Genomic DNA, 20,585 nt, shown 5'->3' on the forward strand with positions numbered 1-20,585 from the left:
AAACAACAAATTTTTCACACAATATTACTGTCAAAAAAATATAAATTTTAACACATCATCATTTCTTTCTTTTACGAAAAACTACGAAATTTTTGAGAATTTGGTCAAATTTCGTTTTTCGAAGGTACGCAAACGGATCTATTTAGGAACGACAATTGACAATTTACCAACATCAAAATTAAAAAAAAAAATAACGAAAGCAAAACTGAAGTTGCTATTAATTTGCTTGAGAAATTTAATCAAAATTGATGAAATTAATAATAATAAAACATTTCCCGAATCAAATTTTTAGTTTTATTTTTTAACAAAAATAATAAAGCAAAAAGAGGAATCAACGGAAATCATTGGTTTATTGCGTAATGAAAGTTATTGATTCGATTTAGATGACGAATATCTTTTAAATTCATTGTTTTTTTCCAAGCCAAGCCAAAAAAAAAAACAAACAAAAATATTTGTTTGTAAACAAGCCATTCCCTTTGACAGTTCAATAATTTGTTGTGTAAGTTTTGGATTGTTACAAATCGTTATTATTTGACATTTCATTAGTGTATTTAGGAACGGTGTGTTGAAGTCATATTGTTACAATTCGTAACAATCGTTGTATTTATGAACGACAATAGTTAACGATTTTTGTTAACAATGGTGCGTGTTTTTACATACGCTAAGCACGAAATCGAAACAATTCGTAAATGCCAATAATTTTAAATTTTTCTTTGCAAGCTTAAATCCAACACTTTGAATTCAGAGGCTCTAAAAAAAATTGAATTCTTGAGTTGAGAAGTGTTGATGTCATTAAAGTTTTTAAATTTTGAGGATAAGTTAACTTTCCTTCATCGCCCTAGTTAAGATCCTGCTCAACTGGCGCTATTCTATTGCTACTCGGAGAATTTGTACAGACGGTAGGAAGTTTAATAGAATTTTTCTTAGGGCCTAGTTACACGAACGCAAAAAAGATTTAATTTTGGAAAGAAAACGGATGACTTTTAAACAGAAGGAAAAAAATGGACAAAAATGCAAAACTCACACATGAGTTTTGAAACCAGATTGTCGGTAAAACTGTTTTTTTTTAAGAAAAATAACAAATGCAGAAAAATCGCTACAGAAAAATATTAATCCTAAATCCTGGCGCTGATTGAGTTACTTTTATTTGAGTATCGAAATCAATTTTCAAGTTTTTTCATTTTCAGACGTTAATACATACTAAAATTCTCTTTTAGGCTTGGTGGGTGTGTTCGTAGAGTAGTGTTGAACATACAAAATACAATTTATTTTAAATTATATTTGCTAATTTTATTACTTGTGTTTTTTTTTCAAATGAGCTGACAACTCAATTTTTTATTTATTGTTTTTAAATGCATGTTTTCAACTTGTGTCTAGTCCTACTAAATTTTCTGGGACTCATATTCAACTGTAGTACGACTATCTTTTACAATAAAACCTAAAAAGTATCTCGACAAGTCATCAAAAAAAGATAAAGAAAAGAGGCGTCTAACGATTTGTCTTTCTTAAAAGTTTGTCTCTATGTACTCGTATCAATTTTTACCAAATTTGCGTACTATTTTTTGTAGATTTTATTATTTATGAAAAAACTGACTGTTGGATTTTTATATAAAAAATTACTGAATATCGAAAATAATATTTTCTGTGAAATAAAATATGTTTGAAGCCAATATTTTTAATTTTTGAAAATCGATTTGAGTCGAAAGTAAATTTTTACCAAGTTTTAGTATTCTTTTTTTTTAGAGTTTTATTTTTTGTAAAAAACTGTCAACTCGATTTTTTTCAAAATTTTATCGAATGTTGAAAACAATATTTCTTATAAGTAAAAATTAGTTTGAAGCTATTACGTCAAATTTTTGAAAAGATATTTGAGTCGAAAATCAATTTTTACCAACTTTTATTTTTTGTAAAAAAAACTGTCAATTTGATTTTTCTCAACATTGAATGTTGGAAACAATATTTCTTATAAGATAAAATAAGTTTGAAGCCTAAATTTCAATTTTTTGAAAAGATGTTTGAATCGATATTCAATTTTTACCAACTTTAATGTAATGTAATGTTTTTTTTTAGATTTGTATTTTTTATAAAAAAAAATGTCAATTCGATTTTTCTCAAAACTTTATCAAATGTCAAAAACATTGTTCTTCGTTGCACAAAATTGTTTTGGAGATAATATTTTAGTCGTAAAATTTTGGAGGTGACAATTTTTTTTTCAGTTTTTTTGATTTAAAAAAAAAAAAACAGTTAAATGGATTTTTTTTTTCAAAAAATATACTTCTTTGATATCACGTTACAATATATTATATAAAATTTAATTCAAGTCTCTAGCGTTTTTGATTCGTCAGATATTTAGGGTTAACCAAAATGTTCACCTCTTTTTCAAACTGCTATGGTAAAAAAACCACCCACGAAATTTACTTGAGAGCTCTTTCTGCATCTGTCTGCCTTATTATCTGTAAAACAAAATTTATTTGAAGTTGGTATCTCTTCTGGTTCTTGAGCTATTTTATTTCGACTCTAGGGACCTTGAAACGTCGAGAAATGTCAAAATTTTCAATTTGACAAAACGGACCCATTACAATAACATCCTATGAGAATTTAATAAGAAAATTCAAATCCTACTTCACCATTTGTTCAGTTTTTACTTCAATAATTATTCCTGATATTTTGTTAACATATAATCTGTTAAACTGTCAATTTTTCTAGTTAAACTTAGTTTTGGTCTGATTTTATTTACTTACTCGCTTACTGAATGATTTAATTAAAGAAGTTATTGAATTGATAATTTGTTGTTTCTCTCATTAGACACAAATCTTCTGATAAAAATCAAGCATTTGAGGTTAGAGTTTATCATTGAAATTAAAACTGACAGGTGAGAATACAAAGAAAAATGAAAGATTTTATTCAGATGTGAAATTGAAAACGATTTTACCATTGAAAAACTAAAATTAAATTAACTGATGAGCTTCATTTTTACCCCAAACATTACAATTTTGACACTTTTAATTGCTTTTTAATCTCGAAACAAAATTCTCAATGAAGAAAATCGGAGCGACTTTCCATTGCCGCAGCACGAATTTTCTTATGAGTTTTTTGTACAGTTAGTTAGGGATTTCAATAAAACATGCTTTAAATATTAAGGCGAGAAAACACCTTTTAGTCATAGAAAAAATATTTTTTTTTTGACTTAACCCTCCTTTTTTTGTACTCAAAAATGATCGCAAAACATGTTTTTTTGCGTGTTTTGTATGTCAAAAATAGAAATAAATGTTTCCTCGCTGAAGGAAAGTTAAGTCCCTATGCTATTAACCAAAACGTAAATTTAGTTTCTTACAAGAATCCAATACACATCCCCTTAAACGCAAAAGAAATCTTAAATTTCTTAAACACGCACCTGGCAACCATGAATCGCAACAGAAACTGTCAAAATAACAACAAAAAACAAAAACAATACAGCAAAACAAAAACACACCGTACCTCCTCCCTTTGGAATTGTTTTTGTAACTTCATCTCTTCTAGGAAAGTCATATTATTTTTTTATTTATTTCTGTATTGATAAGGAACGATAATAATTTTGTGATGGAGTCAAAATCTCATAACAAGGCGGAAATATTTATTCTTTATTTTGCTTAAATATCAATTTATAGATTTCTTTTTTCCCCTCTACGTATTCATCCATCCAACAAAACCGTAAAATGAACGCATGGTAGGTATTTTATAAGCAAATTTAAGTAAGTTAAAAGTTTAAAATGAAATGGAATAAAAAAAACTCACTGCAAACTTGTTGTAGGTATCTTTGGTTGGTTTTGTTTTTATTTTTATTTTGAAATCTATTAAATAACAAGAATTTTAACTTAATTTATTAATTATTTAGGTTGAGCAATAATGGCACTACAAATAACACAATAATTCTCTTTTATTTTATTTTCACACCACTCGAGCAGACAAATCGATTATTTATTATTTTTGCACATTTTGTTATTTTTAGGGCGCACTACATTTTTTTTTCTTAATTCTTTTTCTTTTAATTTTATTTTGTAACAAGAAAAACTTGATTAATCTATTTTTGCATAGAAAAATCTCAATAATTAAACAAACACTTTATGGATTTGTAGATGACTTTTATTTCCAAAACGCACGTTTTTTTCTCGGAAGATTTCTTTTAATTAATTTTATTACACTTGTTGCCCGTCGTCGTCTGCTTCTGCTTCTACTTCTGCTAGGCCTCTAGCTCTAACCTCGCTACACTTGTTTTCCAGAGTTGTTGACCAACTCGATGGGGTAGTTTTATAAAAATGAATATCTCTCTCGAAATATATTTGAGAAATAAAAAGCTACACACAAAAATTACGTCGTGATTGTTGTCCGTCGTCGTCCGTCGAATTGACTACAATACGAAAAGGAACGTCCTCGATTCTGCTGACACCGTCGTTGTCGTCGTCGTTGTACCATAAGACTGCGAAGATAACGATGAAGTGGTTGGCTTCGATTTGTACGACGGCGGCGGCGATGAAAACGACAGCGACAACGATGACAAACGAAACGCCACGGCGGATAAACAGCTGAGCATGGAGTTATGGAATTTGTTGTTCATTTATAAGATGATTAATAAATTCTAATGTTATGAACTTATGAGGTTGGAGTGAGTTGTTTTGAAGAGATGTAGTCTACTAGATGTTATACTCGTTTACGCGTTTAACAGGCGGAGCGGATCAGATACTCTAAAGCGAAACGGAGAAGCAATAACAAAATTAACCTATTACTTGACTGGCGTTAGGTTGTTGGTCGCTAGTTGCTACTGATTGCTGCCTTGTTGGTAGCTTTAGCTAGAAGATATCTAGAGAAATGTCATTCAGGTCGAATGTTTTGATTGTTTTTCCACTTCTTTTAAAACACATTTTAAACAATTCCACAAACATTATAAATGATATTATTTCGGATGAAAAGGATACAAGAATTCAATAATTATTTTGTACAATTTTAAGATTTATTTTTGAATAGAAACAAATGGGTTTTATATAAATAAAAATAAAAATTGCAAAGTTGTTTGGTTGAACAGAAATTCACTATGGTTTTTTTTTGTACGGAAAATTGTGAAGTTTCTAATCATATTTTTATTTCTTGTAGTTTAGTACGTTTTTTTGAATATTCAATCTAGTACAATTATTTATAGAGCTCTCTAGCGGGGAATAGCAATCACGAGGTGTGTTTGATTTGATTATACATTAAGTCACTTATCTAAAGGGTAGCAGGACACTAGTGAACGATTTAAAAAGGAAATGTTTAATAATGTGATATTGGAGGAAAAATATATTACAGTCTATAAAATGTTGGTGTGAAATTATTTCTGCGACCCACAGAGAATCTTTGGGCAACTTTCTATTACCACAGCACGAAATTCTTTCTGATTTTTTCTTTAGTTAGGTGGAGGTCTCAATAGAACATGTTCTAAATATTAAGGCGAGGAAACACCTCAAACTCATACAAATATTTTTTTTTTCGGACTTAACCCTACTTTTTTTGAATTAGTACGGTATGCAGGGGCATTTTACCCCCTGCTTGGAATCGTTACAGGATTTGGGGTGGGTGCGAGTTTGGGTATATGCAAAGTACTTTTTGCATTTGAGCACTGAAATCAAAGAAAACCCAAACAAAAAAAATCAAGTATACTGAACAAAAAACAGGGAGGAAATGTCAAAATTAACTATTTCTGCGTGTTTTCGAATATCTCTAATTTCATGTGAATTTTTTTTCAAAATTGCATATATTTAGAACAGAGCTTATTTAAAAACAGCATTTTCGATTGACGCTCGACAGCCAACATCTTGACAAAATTAGTAAAGATCTACATTTTCGTCTGTACCACTGTGTTTCTTAATCGATATCCTTTAATTTAATATACAATGAAGCAATCATACATTAAGGATCAGTTTCACAATGTAGAAGTAAAATTCTGGATCCTGATAATGAGGTTCGCGGCGGATAGTTTTCAATTTGACCTTTCATATTCGACTCGCGTCGTAATTCCTTATTAACGAATTCGCGGTTTGACTTTTTCTTCCTATATTCCAGTGATTTGATACTTTTGGTTTGACTTTTTCTTCCTATATTCCAGTGATTTGATACTTTTAGTTTGACAGCTTTCCACAAATTTTGTTTTAAATTGATTGAATTTGTGAAAGTTCCGGTGATTTATTCAATAAAAAATATTAAATTTAAAAAATGGAATCAATTATGGTGTATATTTAAATAAATTAAAATAAAGCTAACTTACATTTCTTTATAATTACAATTAAGCAAGAATCCACGACATCGAACAGTGAATAATAATAAACACTCTTTCTTTCGAATTCAAAACGAAGAGGGCGAAAGTGAAAGCAATAATTAAAAAATGGAAAACTTGATAGCAAAACGATTCGCTGCGAATTCCATAATCAGGCCATTGAGTAGGTACTCACCACTTAAATCATCGTGTTAGCAAATTGTGGTTCTCATAAATTTATGTATTGTTTAACTACTATTTGTCAGTTATTCCAATTTTCCAGTGGGCAAGATTTTGACAAATGGAAGCTAAGGAAAAAAATTGTAAAAAATGTCATTGTGTTTTATTTTCCAATTTGGATTTTTCGAAATATAAAATAAAAATAGTAAACAACGGAAAACGGAGTTTAAAATTTTCCAAGGATGAGATAAGGATAAGTATCATAGAAAATAAAAAGATTTACAAAGTAACGTAATCCTACAAAATTTTCAAAATACTAAGAACGAAATATCAGGGCATCAAAGGGACATTTGGAAAAAATAAACTGCTATTTCACCAGCTGATGAAAAAGTGAAATCAATAATTTTTACTGTCGGTAGAGGCTATACCGAGCTGCTATAATAGTGACAATATCCAAGACACAACTGGTAAGCTCAGAAAACGGATTTTCTTTATATCTTAAAATCATAACATTTTGAAAAGAATGATTTTTCAGTACCTGTATCATTGCTCCTTTCCACAAAAAACCAAGCTATGGATGTCACTATCAACCCGATTGATTAAGATACATGCACATTTGAGATATAAGCTTATAGCATTCCCTACAGGTATTCTTGATTTCTATTAAGCTATTAGTTTAGAAGGGTTAACCCAAGAAAAGTCCCATTGTTTACATATTAAACAAAAAAGAAATCAATTAAAGTGCGAAAAATTACTTAACTCCCAAAAAGGCAAAGCAAATACTTACGCCCTGATTTGTAAACTTAGTAAGCCCATCATAATCTTGAAACACAACAAGCCCTAAATGAAGTAGCTTCAGCAATATTACAAATTAAGTAATATTAATTTATTGTGCCAGAAACGGTTTAAGAAAATAACAGACAAATCTGGAAGTTATTGCACTTCAAAAACTTACTTAATTACTTACTGTTAAATTAATGAAGGAAAAACGAAGAATTTAAAAATGGCACTTACAGTGGCTCACAATGAAAATGGCCCACACCGAGCTGAATTTTTTTTCTAAGAAAATGTTACTAAAACCCAATAATATAAAAGTGAAATTGTTCATTTCAATAGGATAATGTATTCTTTATTTAAAAACATAAAATATTTCAACATTTCGATTTAAAAAATAACAAAAAATAATAAAATAACTACAAAAAAATTAATATCAAACAGTGAAAATGGACCTACAAAACTTTAGTAGCAAGAAGAATGGTAAGAGCGTATTGAAGTTTTTTGAAGTATTTGGTCGGGTATCCTTTTTGTCTTATAACAGATTTAAGACGATTTGGAATAGATTCTACAAGATTTTTGGTGTAATCAGGGCTTATTTTATTCCACTCCTCTAATTGGATTGCGTTGAGGTTTTTAATACCCTTGGACAGTGGTACAATAATTATTCTTTAACAATTCCAGCCGAGTGCTTTGGATCATTATCTTGGTAAAAGTGGAAAGTATTTTTCAATCCCAAGTTTTTCAGCACTTCTTTTTAAATTGTTTTTCAAAATATTCAAATACGTATATTTGTCCATATTACCTTCAATAAAATGTAAGGTACCGACCCCAGAAGCCGAGCACACAGCCCAAACCATTACATGACCACCACCATGTTTAATTGTAGGACGCAAATGCTTTGGGTGCATCTCTTCGTTCGGCTTTCTCCATACTTTGACCCTACCATCTGATCTAAAAATGTTGTTTCATCCGTAAATAGAACGAAAAATCTTTCATTGCGTAGTTGTGGGAAAACTCCAATCGAACCTTTTTATTTTTTTGGCTAATGAATGGCTTTTTTTTACAATCCCACCATTTAATCCTGCTCTGCGTAGAACTTTACGAACTGTTTCTACATGATATTTAATCTTAAGATATTATTCCACCATGTCTCTAAGTTTTGGAGCACTCAGTATAGGATTTTGTTTGGTTTAATTTACCATCCATCATTCATCACGTTCAGAAAAGATCGTCTTCTAACTTCGTTTTGACTCGTTTATAATTCTTTTCTCCTCCCGAAACCTTTTCATAATATATACTGTTTCACGAGGTTTTTTTTTTAACAATTTTTGCTATTTCTCTTTGACTTTTTCCGTTTTATAGTGTTCAATAATTAACTTTCGGAGCTCTATTGAAGTGTAAGGACCCATTTTGCAAAATTTAACTTTATGAATGAATAACACGCGTTTCAAAACCTAACGCAAATGCATTCTTATGAATAAATAATGTAAAATAAGAGACATAACAAATAACGGAAATTAAATATTTAAGAAAACTGTTATATGAGAGCTGTGTAGTGAAATTTTTTCTCTTCTCTGTTATTTGTTATGCGTTTCCTCTTTCTATAATTGAACCTATGTATGTTTAGCTTAAGTTGAAACACCAAACACTAATCTATAAAAAAAACTTTAGTTTAGCTTAACATTTTTTTTTGTATTTCCCATGCTTTGTCTAATAAAATGAAGTTAGGGTGGGCCGTTTTTCCTTATTAGCCGCTGTAGAAAAAGTGGAAAGACAACACCAACAACAAATCTTGGCTTTTTACTCATTGAACTAATAATTAAAAAAAATTATCCATCAAATTGTTTCTAGCAGCACTTTTATTTTCGTCTCGTGCGCTTGTGATTTTTTAAATTTTCTTTACTTTGAGGTATGTGATTTCCATTTTCAAATTGTCAATAATTTTTAACTTAGCTTTGTGTAGAAATTTCATATTGTATCAAAGATAATAAACTGCTTCTTTCTTTAAACAAAAATGCACCGGAGGTCGACTTCGTCGAAAGATTCCATTAACGTCCGTTCTAATGCAGACTACACAATTTCGTAGAGGCTCCATACACCTAAAAAAATTCATCAAATTCATCATCTAAGGTGTCAAATAGAATATCTCTTTTACAGTAATTTCCGCTTAATTTATTTTAATTTAATTTATCAATTTCAAAAATATCCCCTAGACAAACAACAGCTTTGTTTGGTTATTTGAAAAATGTTTAAATTAATTACTCGCTTAATTGATCTTCAAAAATGCAAGTAAAAAACTGAAGCAAGCCAAAATCAATAAATTTATTAATAATCGAAGTAAGTTTTTGCTACTTAGAAGCACTAAAATTGACTTCATAACAAATTTTAAAATGACAATTACATGTTATTTGTTTTCTGGTATTTGCAATTTCAATTGTGATCGTAACGTTGTCGGTGGCATTAAATTAAATAAATTGGTGGTGCAACAGTCCGTTGATAACTAGGGCCTAGTGACTTACAACTCTCAACCATTCCTGTGTTCGAGTACTGTTGTCAGAAATGGAGGGGACCTACAGTTTATATGCCGAATCCGAACGGCTAATTTGAGAAAGCACTTTTTCATGACAAGAGTTACTCTTGGAGAATTTGTTAATTCCTCGCAAGAGGCAGTATCCATGAAAAGACTTAAGATGGCATAGGCAGGGATCGAACCTAAGACCTCTGGCATGACAGTCCAACGCACTAACCATCATGCCACGGCTACCACCATGTGGCATGTGGTCAGTAGCATTAATCGCGATTAATATTTTGTTTTTTATTTGACCAACTGGTCCAATTCAGGTTTCGCTTAATTGAACACTTTGGTCAATTAAAAGGTATTCCGTTTATTGAACCTTCGGATAATTGACCGAACAGTTTGACAAAATTTCCAATGCAATTAAGTAAGGAATACTGTAATTGAAAATAAAAATTAAGAATGTCATTGGGCAGGTTCAGGCAACACAAGGGACTTCATTTACAGCCAACTTCATTCTTTGAACGTAAATTTCGACCAAAACATCTATTTAATTTCAAGTGTCATGAATTTTAAATTCAGAAATTTACTTAGCAAACTTCTACTTTAAGTTCATAGTATAAAAAGTAGAAACAAAATTATTGTCTACAAAACACTCCTCAGGCAAGCTACAACTCCATCATGATTAACATATATATTGTATTGTAAAGAAATAATTTTTCTTTTCAGAATTGACAAGGAACCATTTTACAGAAATCATTTAATGAAGTTGTGCAGAAAATAAAAAAATCGTAGATTAATAAAGTTCAGCTTTCAGTTGAATTGAAAAACATTATCAACTGTCATGTTGATAGAAGTATACTTGACTTGATAATTAGGGAAATTTTTCGTGACTAACTTTCCAGTCAACTTTCCATTAAAGTTGCCTTGAAGTCAATTTTTTGGCAGCTGGCCACTCAGATACTAGAAAATTACCTAACTTTCAAGTCCCTTATGTCGTTTGAACCTGCCCATAGTTTTTAATTCTATTGCCTGTTAGTTATCCGATTTATTTGGTGCTTCATCCACCCAATAAGTTACTGAACACATAAACTTCTAGTTAAACCCATCCAGTAATTGTTAGATGCTCTTTTGAATTTTACCTGATATTTATATTCCAAGTAACTTAATTGTGACTTTACTTCTACTTAATTTTTCCCTTGTTAAATAAATATCAAAAGCATGAAAGCAACGCCCAAGCAAAAGACTTGTTCGATTTGTAATTTTTGAAAATTCCTCATAGGTTCAATCTTAGCTAAACGTCAAAAATAACTCAAGAAAAAAAGAAGAAGAAGAAATTTCGCAAAAATTCCCAACCGAAGCTAACTTCGGAGGTTTTCACCTAACTAGCCATCTTTCCCAATGACATCAAAAAAGAATAAAGTTTATAGTGTGTTTATTGAATTTATTTTACGGTAAAAATGTCTTTCTAATCGCTTTGCAAAACGCAAACAAACGCACCCCGCGTGCCACACAAGTTAAATAATTTAAAAATGTTTTCAAAAATAATGTGAGTATAAAATTTCTTGGTTAAATTTTGATTTTAAAAAATCGACAAACCAAACACGAACACTTACAAGTGCATTACATTACATCGCCGCCGCCGCCATGTTGGGTCAAGTCAAGTGAAACAACGATTTGCTATGGAATTTTTGTTGTTGACATTTTAAAAATATGTTTTTATAATTACCAATTTCTAATAGAATATTGATGAAATTAAAATGAATTAATTGAGAATATGAATTGTGATAAAGTGCTGTATGGGAATATCAAATTAAAATGTGTCGTCATTGTTTTGTTTTCCTGGAAACATGGATGACGCAATAATCTAAAGATGCAGTGTCATTCAATTCGATTGTGCAAAAACAAGAAACAAAATTCCAATTTGATATCAAACCAAAAAAATATTCAATCAAAATAATTGGCAGTTTTTTTTTGGTTGATGCTTTATTGGTGCTCCCCCTTCGCCCTTCCCAGACTAGTTACACAACAAGTATGCGGCTGGTGGCTTGGGTTGATTGTGGGGTTTGGGGTTTCCTTGGAGCGTGTAGGCAACAATGTAAACTACCTACTTACGGGGTAGATATGAATTGGCTGGCATTTCGAAAGTTTGTGAAATGAAAGTTGAATTGCAGCAAGCGCCAAAACAACATCTAGATGATCGACACACGGGTTATGGGAGGAAGGTGGTACTGTTTTCAATTTTTTGTTTTCGCAATAAAACGCTTATGAGTGCAAGTGTGCAAAGCAATACATTCGATTGCATTGTTTTTTTTTTGCAATGTTGAATTCTCTATGCATCGAATGTTAGTGGGGCACATGTTATACATACATTATTATGAATAGCAAACAAATAAGCGGAGCAGGTCAAACAACTAAAGATACCTATTTACTTGTTTACAAATAGCACATCCAAAAAATGCTTTATGGAGTGACTTAAGTATCTGTGCTTGATTAAGCAAACTAATTTTAGAAATTCCAGACGATCAAGGAGGTTCTTGACCCCACCTAATCACTGGTTCAACCAAAAATTTATTCCGCAGTGGTATAAATCATAATTAGTGTCTACAATAATTTTAAAGCAGGTTTATTCTGTATGTTCTGATATTATTTATGTACCTATATTCCATTACTAATTTCTTATCAGGGACTTTTTTAAGTTATTGATAAACTTTTACTGAAACAATGTAACGATAGGCTTGATTATGATTTCTGTAGCCAGCATGTGTCTAATGGGCATGTGCTGAGAAGGGCTAATTGGTATATTTTCATGGAGTAAGAACGTAAAGTGAAGATTCTTAATTTTGAGGTTATAGATATGTGCTGATGTTGAAATTAAACATTTGGATTCGAATTGATTAACCAAAAGAAATTGGTCAGAGGTTCGTTAAGGCCAAAGGAGGTGTGGTGGTTTGGTAAATAGAAGAGGCAGTGGTTTCTCAGGTTACGGTTGTCAGTGTTAAAACAAATCGAATTATATACAGAGGACCAGTCGACTGAACCAGAGAGAAGGCAATTCATGAAAAGTATGTTAGCAACTTCTATACGTTTCTTGTAGTGAGTTGAGGTTTTTTTCTATGTTATGATGGAGCCGGTCATAATTTTCCAAAGAAGGATGATTTCTGTTCCTGTTATGTGTATATCTTAATATAGAGACCATCCCTGAGACGCATTTTCATGTCAAGGTTGGAAAATTATCATGTTAAGCGATCGGGTCACTTAAGGGTTAGACATTTCTTTGGACCACCTTTTAAAAAACCTTATGGAGAGTCGGCCCTATGAATTATTTCATCAATGTAAAGTACACATTTTAATTTACGGTCATATAAAAGGTCGAGAAATAGGCATGACGCTTCCATTTTAAGCGAGTTCATCGGCTCTACAATTTCCCGTGATGTCTCTGTGGCCCGGCACCCAACATATGTGAATGTTAAATTGCTGCGCCATCTCCTTAAGAGACGATCGACAATCAAGGGCCGTTTGACTTTTGGTTAAGACACCGTCAAGGAATTCAATAGCAGCCTGACTGTCAGAGAAGATACGGATATCAGAAGTTGATATCACGTTTTCTCTCAGCCAGGAGAGAACCTCTTTGATTGCCAAAATTGGCCGCTTGGAAGACGCTACAATGATTAGGGATGCGGAATGAGATGCTTAGATTAAGCTTTTCTGGGTACACACCACTGCCAACTCCCTCATTTCTCTTGGATCCATATGTATAAAAATGAAGTTTTTTGTCTTCCCATTCATCTCTGAATGGAATGGATACCTGGAAGTTTTTTGTCCAAATTGGGGTTTTGGAATAGTTTAGTCTATGTGCTTTGGTATAGAACCAAAGAGGTTCAAAATGATGGAGTGCCCCACATTGTTGTTGGTCCATTGAGATGAGGTGTTGAGTCTTATAGCTGTACTCGCTGCCACTTATTTACTGAAGATGTCGAGGGGTGTCAAATGGAGGAGAGTGTCTAATGCTGCTGCAGGTGTGGTTCTCAATGCCCCGCCAAAGCAGAGACATGCAGTGTGTTGGACTCTGCTGAGTTTGTCGTAGTATGTGACTTTCTTCAGTGCAGTCCACCATACTGCCACCCCGTACATAGGTATTGGTCGGATGACCGATGTGTGTATATAGGCTAAGCGAGGTTGAAAACCTCATTTCCTTCCTATGGCTTTCTTGAGCTGCTGTAGCTTTTTTTAACTCTTTCCTGAATATCAGACCAAGATATTTGGCTTCATTGGTAAAAAGTAGTGGTACACCTTTTATTGAAGGAGGTACAATTACTGTGATCTTGTATATCCGTGTAAAAAGGACGTTGTTTGTTTTTTGCGGATTAATACTAAGTCCGCAGTGATCAGCCCATCTAGTGAGCATATTGAGTGCATTTTGGAGGAGGTCTCTCAGTCTATTAGGATGTTCCCCTGTGCAACATCATCGGCATATGCAACCACTCTGTAGCCTTCCCCCTCAAGGGATATTGGTAGTTCCTTCACCACTATGTTCCACAGGAGAGGGGACAGAACACCACCTTGCGGAGTGCCTCTACCGATAGACCGTTTAGTACATAAATCCCCCATCTTAGAGTTGATGATCCTGCTTTTTAGCATTAGATTAATCAACTCACAGATTGAGTATTCGACGTTTAGTGCCGTCATAGCAGAAGTGATAGCGGATTTGTCAACGTTCTTGAAAGCGCCCTCAATATCCAGGAAGACCACCTTAGTAAATTCCTTTTGCTCTAGGGAGTATTCGATAGTTCTTACCAGAGTGTGCAAGGCTGTTTCTACCAATTTCCCTTTGCAGTAAGCATGCTAAGACATCTATAGTCTCTTAACAATGCTATTACGTACATGGATATCAATCAATCGTTCCAGAGTTTGGAGAATGAATGATGATAGGCTAATAGGTCTTAGATCGTTAGGGTTGACATGCGAGCATTTGCCCGCCCTAAAAATGAAAACTACCATTACATACCATATGTATGGGATGGTTATGGAGATAGAAATAACGGGGAGCTGTTTTAAGGCACTCAAGGAAAAAAGTCATTGTCTGGCATTTGCTAATGTTGAGTTAAAAGCAATTTTTGGTAAACCAGGTTGAGAAATTGTTGAGATCTCTTTGAAGGAGAGAAATGTCTACATGCAATGATTTAAAAAAATGTCGTATCATCGTAGTAAAGAGATGTTTTAGAATGTTTAATGACCATGTCTTTAATTATAAGGATAAATAGAAGAGGACCTAAATGACGACCTTGGAGCCCACCAGAAGTGGTTAGAATAGGATTGGAACGTGCGCACCCTAGTCGGGCTTTATATTCACGGTTCTCAAAGTAAAAAGTAATCCATTTAAGAAAAACCTAAGCAGGTGCGTTTGAAGACTATAAAATTAAGAGAAATATTTGGCAAACGCCTTGCTGATGTCAGTGAAGACCATACCAAGTTTTCTAACGAATTTTACAAGGTTTTGTGATGGTAGATCTTTTTTTTTTAATCCGTGCTTTGCTGGGGTAAATAGAGATCTGTAATGGGTAAGAGTGTTTACATCCCTCCAAAAATGTTGAAGTCTGTTAATAGCGAACTCTCCTGGGCATTATGGCTCGCGTACACCTAATCCGTCATCAGCCGAATTGCTCGAACGTTGTCGGCCGAACTCGGAACCATCACCTTATAACGCCCGATAGTAACCGATCAACCGACATAATCCAAACATGTTTGGATTTTTCGTCAGTTGTCGGGTCAACTCATACCATTGCTAAACAGCTATGGGCCAAAGTTTCTTCAGAGATGATGTTGGGCTTACTATTGCTCACTTTTATTTTTAGCAAAACAAATGATAATAGGGAGTTCCAGCCAAGAATATGATACGGAACCGCACTCAAAACCGGTTTCAGGTATTTTAGAACCTCAGCCAGAGGTATCACAGCCTGCTTTGCCGCCGTTATCGCAGCCGGTAACCTCAACAGAATCGCGACTTTAGATACCCAAGTCACAACATAAAAAACTGAAAAATCGGTGCCTATTACTCAAATTCAACGTTATACTTCTCAAAGATTTGGAAGGTTTATGAAAGTTTGAGGCTTGTTAACACCTTTTTAAAAATTCTGAAGTTAAAAAAAAGAATGAACAGATAATTGATACCCATCTGAATAAAAATTAGAATGCAAATCATATGCAAAGATTGGTAAAATAATTATTAGAGCCGATGCACCATTGAGCATAGTGAATTGTTTTAAGGGTGTGTCTTGCTCTGAAAGTGAAAACCATCCAGTTCGTCTTTGGATCGTAAATAGTCGTAAACGCAATTAGATTGTCCGAAAAGCCGAAACAAATCCAGAAATTATATCAACTTGTTGCTGCTGAAGTTGAACAAGAAAGGCAACACGAGTACTTGATCTAATACAAAGGCAAGCCAAAGGCTTTCTGGGCTCACGTCGTCTATCTGGTGAGGATGGATTCAATGTTTTTCAGCCTGATGACCGTATAACCTTGTGGAGAAAGTATAACGGAGAAGTTTTCTACATTACTGCTGCAGGTGTGAATGAGTTGGTTTTTATAGACGGCATTATAGACAGGCAAATGTTGTATGGGCATGAAAAAAAAGTGTCATAAAGCTAAATCTTTCACGATCGTTCAAATGCCTGCACAGCAATAACCTCAAAAATAGGGCCCAAGATATATGAAAAAACTAAAAAAAATATTTTAAAAAACATTCCTTGAGTATTTAATTTGAAGGGATTTAACTTTGTTAGAGTTTGCTCAGTCATTTATAATGTGATAGAATTCAAGTGACGCTTTAGATAAAATCTAAAGTACTCTATTTGACTTAAACCTTAAAAAAGCCGCTGAGCCGCATTTACTCACAATCGAGTTAAAAAAAAACTTCGTATGGTTTTTTTAATCGGGTGCTTAGAGAAATTTAACATATAATAAAAGGTTGAACGATTTGATGAAAAACAAAATGTTAGTGAAAGGGAAAATAAGAAGATCAAGCTCAAAAAATATGTAAATTCTAGTTTCTGCTGGCAAAAAAAACTTGTATCATAGTCAGGTAACGTGCACAGCATACTACTAGTAAACTGGGGTAAATACCAATCGCTTTTCCCGTAGACTCATTTCCTGTGCTCGTGTTGTCGATTTGCAACTAAATGCTCAAAATTTACATCTTTAAAATGACCTCGTTATGTCCAGCAGAAAAATCGTAGTTATGTCAATTTTGTTAGGGTGGGACATCGGCACATTATGGATATAGGCAATCGTGTTGTACTTGTCCTTTAGAGACTTATGTGATATATCAAATTTCTTAAAGAAAATGATCTTGCGAGTACGGAGAAGGATGAAAAATGTCAAGTAAATATCTAGGTCGTAGAACCCTAAATACTATTGTCCTTTATTAAAAATATAAAAATGTACTCATAGACCCATATACTTAATAATAAACATTTGGAAAAAAGTAAAGAAAGAAGGTACAGAACCCAACGCTTCAGTTTGCAACTAAGTTCTTTGAACTTATAAAGCAAATTTTTGTTCACGAAGTTTAAGTTACGAGTAGTTTGAGAGAAGTGGCAGGAATATTAATATGCCTGTTTTTTGGGGGTCAGCTCCGGTCTGTAGCCCTTCCGATAGCAGTCAAAGTATTAAAAATTACTGGCGATATACATTTTAGATTAATACACAGAGATCGAAATGAGTGTTTGGTAACTAGAATTTACATTTTTTACAATTTTCGACGTTATTAAATGTATTTTTTTTTACTATATTATTTGATTTTGCTTCTTTTTTTTTTTCTATAGTGCCGCCATGGCGCCCTTACACCAAACAAGCTCACCATCTGGATACGACTCCGATTTCTTAACAATAGAAATACCATTTAATACATCTTTTTCATCGGACATAAATTATGATTCCCAAAAATCTTACCCTGGAGTCGTTAGCCCTTCCACAGGATTTATATTGGAACGGAAAAATGGAACCAACATCGCCGCCCAGCAGCGAGCTCTTTCCGATTTCTGAATCGGTAGAGTCTTGGCTATTAGAAGATAACTTTGCAAATGGTAAATCTTTATATTGTTTTATTTTTATACAAAATGTTTGTAGTAAATAAAATATTTTTTTTTTATTTAGATATTTTATTCGTAGATCATAAGAATGTAGATGTTAAATTAAATCCCTCAGAAATTGATGAACACTTCAAACATGGCGAAGAAATCATTCTCGAACTTGAGTTTGATGTTAAAGAAGGTAAGTGATAAAAAAAATTGTATGAATATAAAAAGTAATACGAAAGATGTTGATTAGGCCAAGTATAGATCAGTAGATTAATGTTTTCTAAATTTCTAGTAGTTAAGATTTATTTCCGGTATTCGTAAAAAACACAGTCCTAAACTATTTTTCAAGAAAAGAAAGACAAAAAATGTTGAAAAAGTGTAAAATCTACATCAGGGACTTCTGAACGTTACTTAATAAGAGTAGAGTTGGAAAATGTTAAGTATTTGTTTGAAAATTAAAAGTCAATATATGTACGTTTAAGCTCTCAGAAAGCTTGTTTAATGAAAATATAAATATCACATCAAATAATATCTAAAAGACAAAAAAAAAGAAATAATTAAGAGACAAAGAAAAGAATCATACTTTCCCTAAACGCTACAAAAAAATCAGACTGAAGCGTCTAATAAACGTTTTTCCAATTAGGACTTGACAACTTTTTTTTCAATGAAACGCAAACTATTTGTGATATTTCAAAAACGTTATCATTAGCTTGAAGTACAATTAAAATATTTATGAGTGGAACTCAACAGCGAACGATTATTTGTACCCAATTTGTAATGACTGCTCGTACCGAGGTCTTCCAACGTCCAGCCTTCAGCTTTTTGGTATAAACCAATGAATTAATGTAGCCCCAAAGAAAAAAATATAAAGGCCTTTAGTCGTATGAACGAGTCAACCAATTCTTGAGATAACACGCTCATCAAACTAGTACTTTAATTAATTGATTGTAAGGTGCTCGTTGAAGCCGAAACCTTCGAAACCACCAGAGGACTTCGACAAGGCGATGCGCTGTCATGTAGCTGCTTCAATATTGTTCTTGAAAGAATGGTGCACAACACCAACGCCAATACAAGCAGCACCATCTTTCAAATATTCTCACAATATCTTGGATTTGCAGGTTTGATGAATGTAGAGTCTGAGGCGAAGAAAATGGGTCTTGACATTAATGAGGACAAAACGAAGTAGAACGAAGAAGAAGTCGATTCAAACCGTACACTTGGTCAAAACGTGAAAATTGACAAATATAACTTCGAGATGGTAAACGAATTTGTTTATTTGGGCACTGCTGCAAATGACATCAGCGCGGAGATCAAACGCAAAGTACCAAAGAGACACTGTACATAACCTTAATCATCCCAGTCTTGCTGTATGGTGCAGAATCATTTACCCTCTCCCAGGCGGATGAAGGATCTCTTTGTATCTTCGAGAGGAAGGTTGTGATCAAGTTGAGGAAGACGCACGTCAACTTGCTATTCGAAACTGGAGACAGTAAACTAGAGATCGAGGAAGCTGGCGAAAGTTATTACTTGAAGCCCAGGAGCACAATGCGCTGTAGCGCTAGCTAAAGTAAAGTAAAGTAAGGTGCGCTGTTGTGGATTATACTTTTTGAATCCTTTGAGCCTTAAATGAGCTTCGTGACGGAAAATTGATTTTACGATGAAGTTCATCATTTTGGCGAATTTTCTCTATTCTCTAAATTTCAAGATCCTCAGACAGAGTACGCCATAAAATTGATTGATTAGGATCGTTTTCTACGGATTTTCGACACTTTGATCATATCATTGTCTCACTGACACAACATCACACAACGAATATGTAGATTCTAATTTTTGCACTAAACTTTTTATTGCTTGTTTACCAGGGCAAAAATTAAAGGTAACGCTCCTAAAGTTGCGACTCCAAATTTCGGTAAAAATGAAAATGTGCAGTTTACTGAATAAATGACAATGACTATTTTATGATTAGTGAAAGGGAACATTCAAAAATTAAATTCAAAGTTGTCAAGTACCTACTGCAAAACTCGATACAAAAAATGCAATGAACAAGAATAATAAACATAGCTTTTGCAAGAAAGAAAGCTACGACAGCACCTAACTGACTGCCGTTCCTGGACAAAAGGGAATTGAACTTTAAATAAAATAAGAACTTATAGTAAATTTAAAATATAATCATATTTAAGGGTAAGTATGTTTTTTTAATGTATTTCAATTGTTGTGTATTTTCACTTGTTCCTGGTTAAAAACTCGTAACAAGCTGTCCATAAAAAATGCGCAACTTTTAATACTCAAAGACAAAAAAGGTCCCACCAAGGCAGGCAATAATTTGGTATTTTGATCTTGTGCACTTTGCAATTGATTGACGTCTTAAAGAAAACATTGTTTATGGTATATATTTTTAGAAAACAGGTCCTTAGGTTTGATTTAGTTTAATGTTTAACTTGTGTAAAGATTATAGGAGTTGTCAGCCTCCTACGACGCACATACGTAAAGCTCAATTGCATACCAAAATATTGCTACAGATTGTATGAAAATTTTAACATTGGCTTTTCTTATACATTTTGTATTCGATATCCCGGTTATTATACTTCTGTTCCTTAAAATCCCGATTTTAGAATCCCATTTTTAAAATCCGGCTTTTCATAATTCTGATCCCATTTTTTATAATCCCTTTTTTTGCTATCCCTCGCACGAATTTAACATTCAAACCTTTGAGTCCTATTGTTATTTATTTAAAAAAACGGGATTGTCGGGATTTTAAATAGCGGGATTCTAG

General features: G+C 33.0%; 2 protein-coding genes across 4 annotated transcripts in view; one reads left to right on the plus strand and one right to left on the minus strand.

Annotated features, from left to right (window-relative positions):
- The window catches only part of LOC129949599 (transcription factor SPT20 homolog), a 56,828-nt gene extending 51,780 nt beyond the window's left edge, over window positions 1-5,048 (minus strand). The window contains exon 1 of one of the 2 annotated variants that reach the window (XM_056061154.1): window positions 3,775-5,048. The gene's annotated coding sequence lies outside the window, so the exon portion shown is untranslated. The remainder of the gene's footprint in view (window positions 1-3,774) is intronic. The other variant, XM_056061155.1, reaches the window with a different exon arrangement.
- A 6,074-nt stretch (window positions 5,049-11,122) lies between these two features.
- The window catches only part of LOC129952394 (activating transcription factor of chaperone), a 59,428-nt gene continuing 49,965 nt past the window's right edge, over window positions 11,123-20,585 (plus strand). For both annotated transcript variants that reach the window (XM_056064948.1, XM_056064949.1), the window contains exons 1-3: window positions 11,123-11,283; window positions 17,558-17,818; window positions 17,889-18,005. In XM_056064948.1, the coding sequence (XP_055920923.1) occupies window positions 17,665-17,818; window positions 17,889-18,005 (271 nt within the window). In that variant the 5' untranslated portion in view covers window positions 11,123-11,283; window positions 17,558-17,664. The remainder of the gene's footprint in view (window positions 11,284-17,557; window positions 17,819-17,888; window positions 18,006-20,585) is intronic.

The sequence above is a fragment of the Eupeodes corollae genome, chromosome 3 (genome assembly GCF_945859685.1).
Source record: "Eupeodes corollae chromosome 3, idEupCoro1.1, whole genome shotgun sequence".
Lineage (NCBI taxonomy): Eukaryota > Metazoa > Arthropoda > Insecta > Diptera > Syrphidae > Eupeodes > Eupeodes corollae.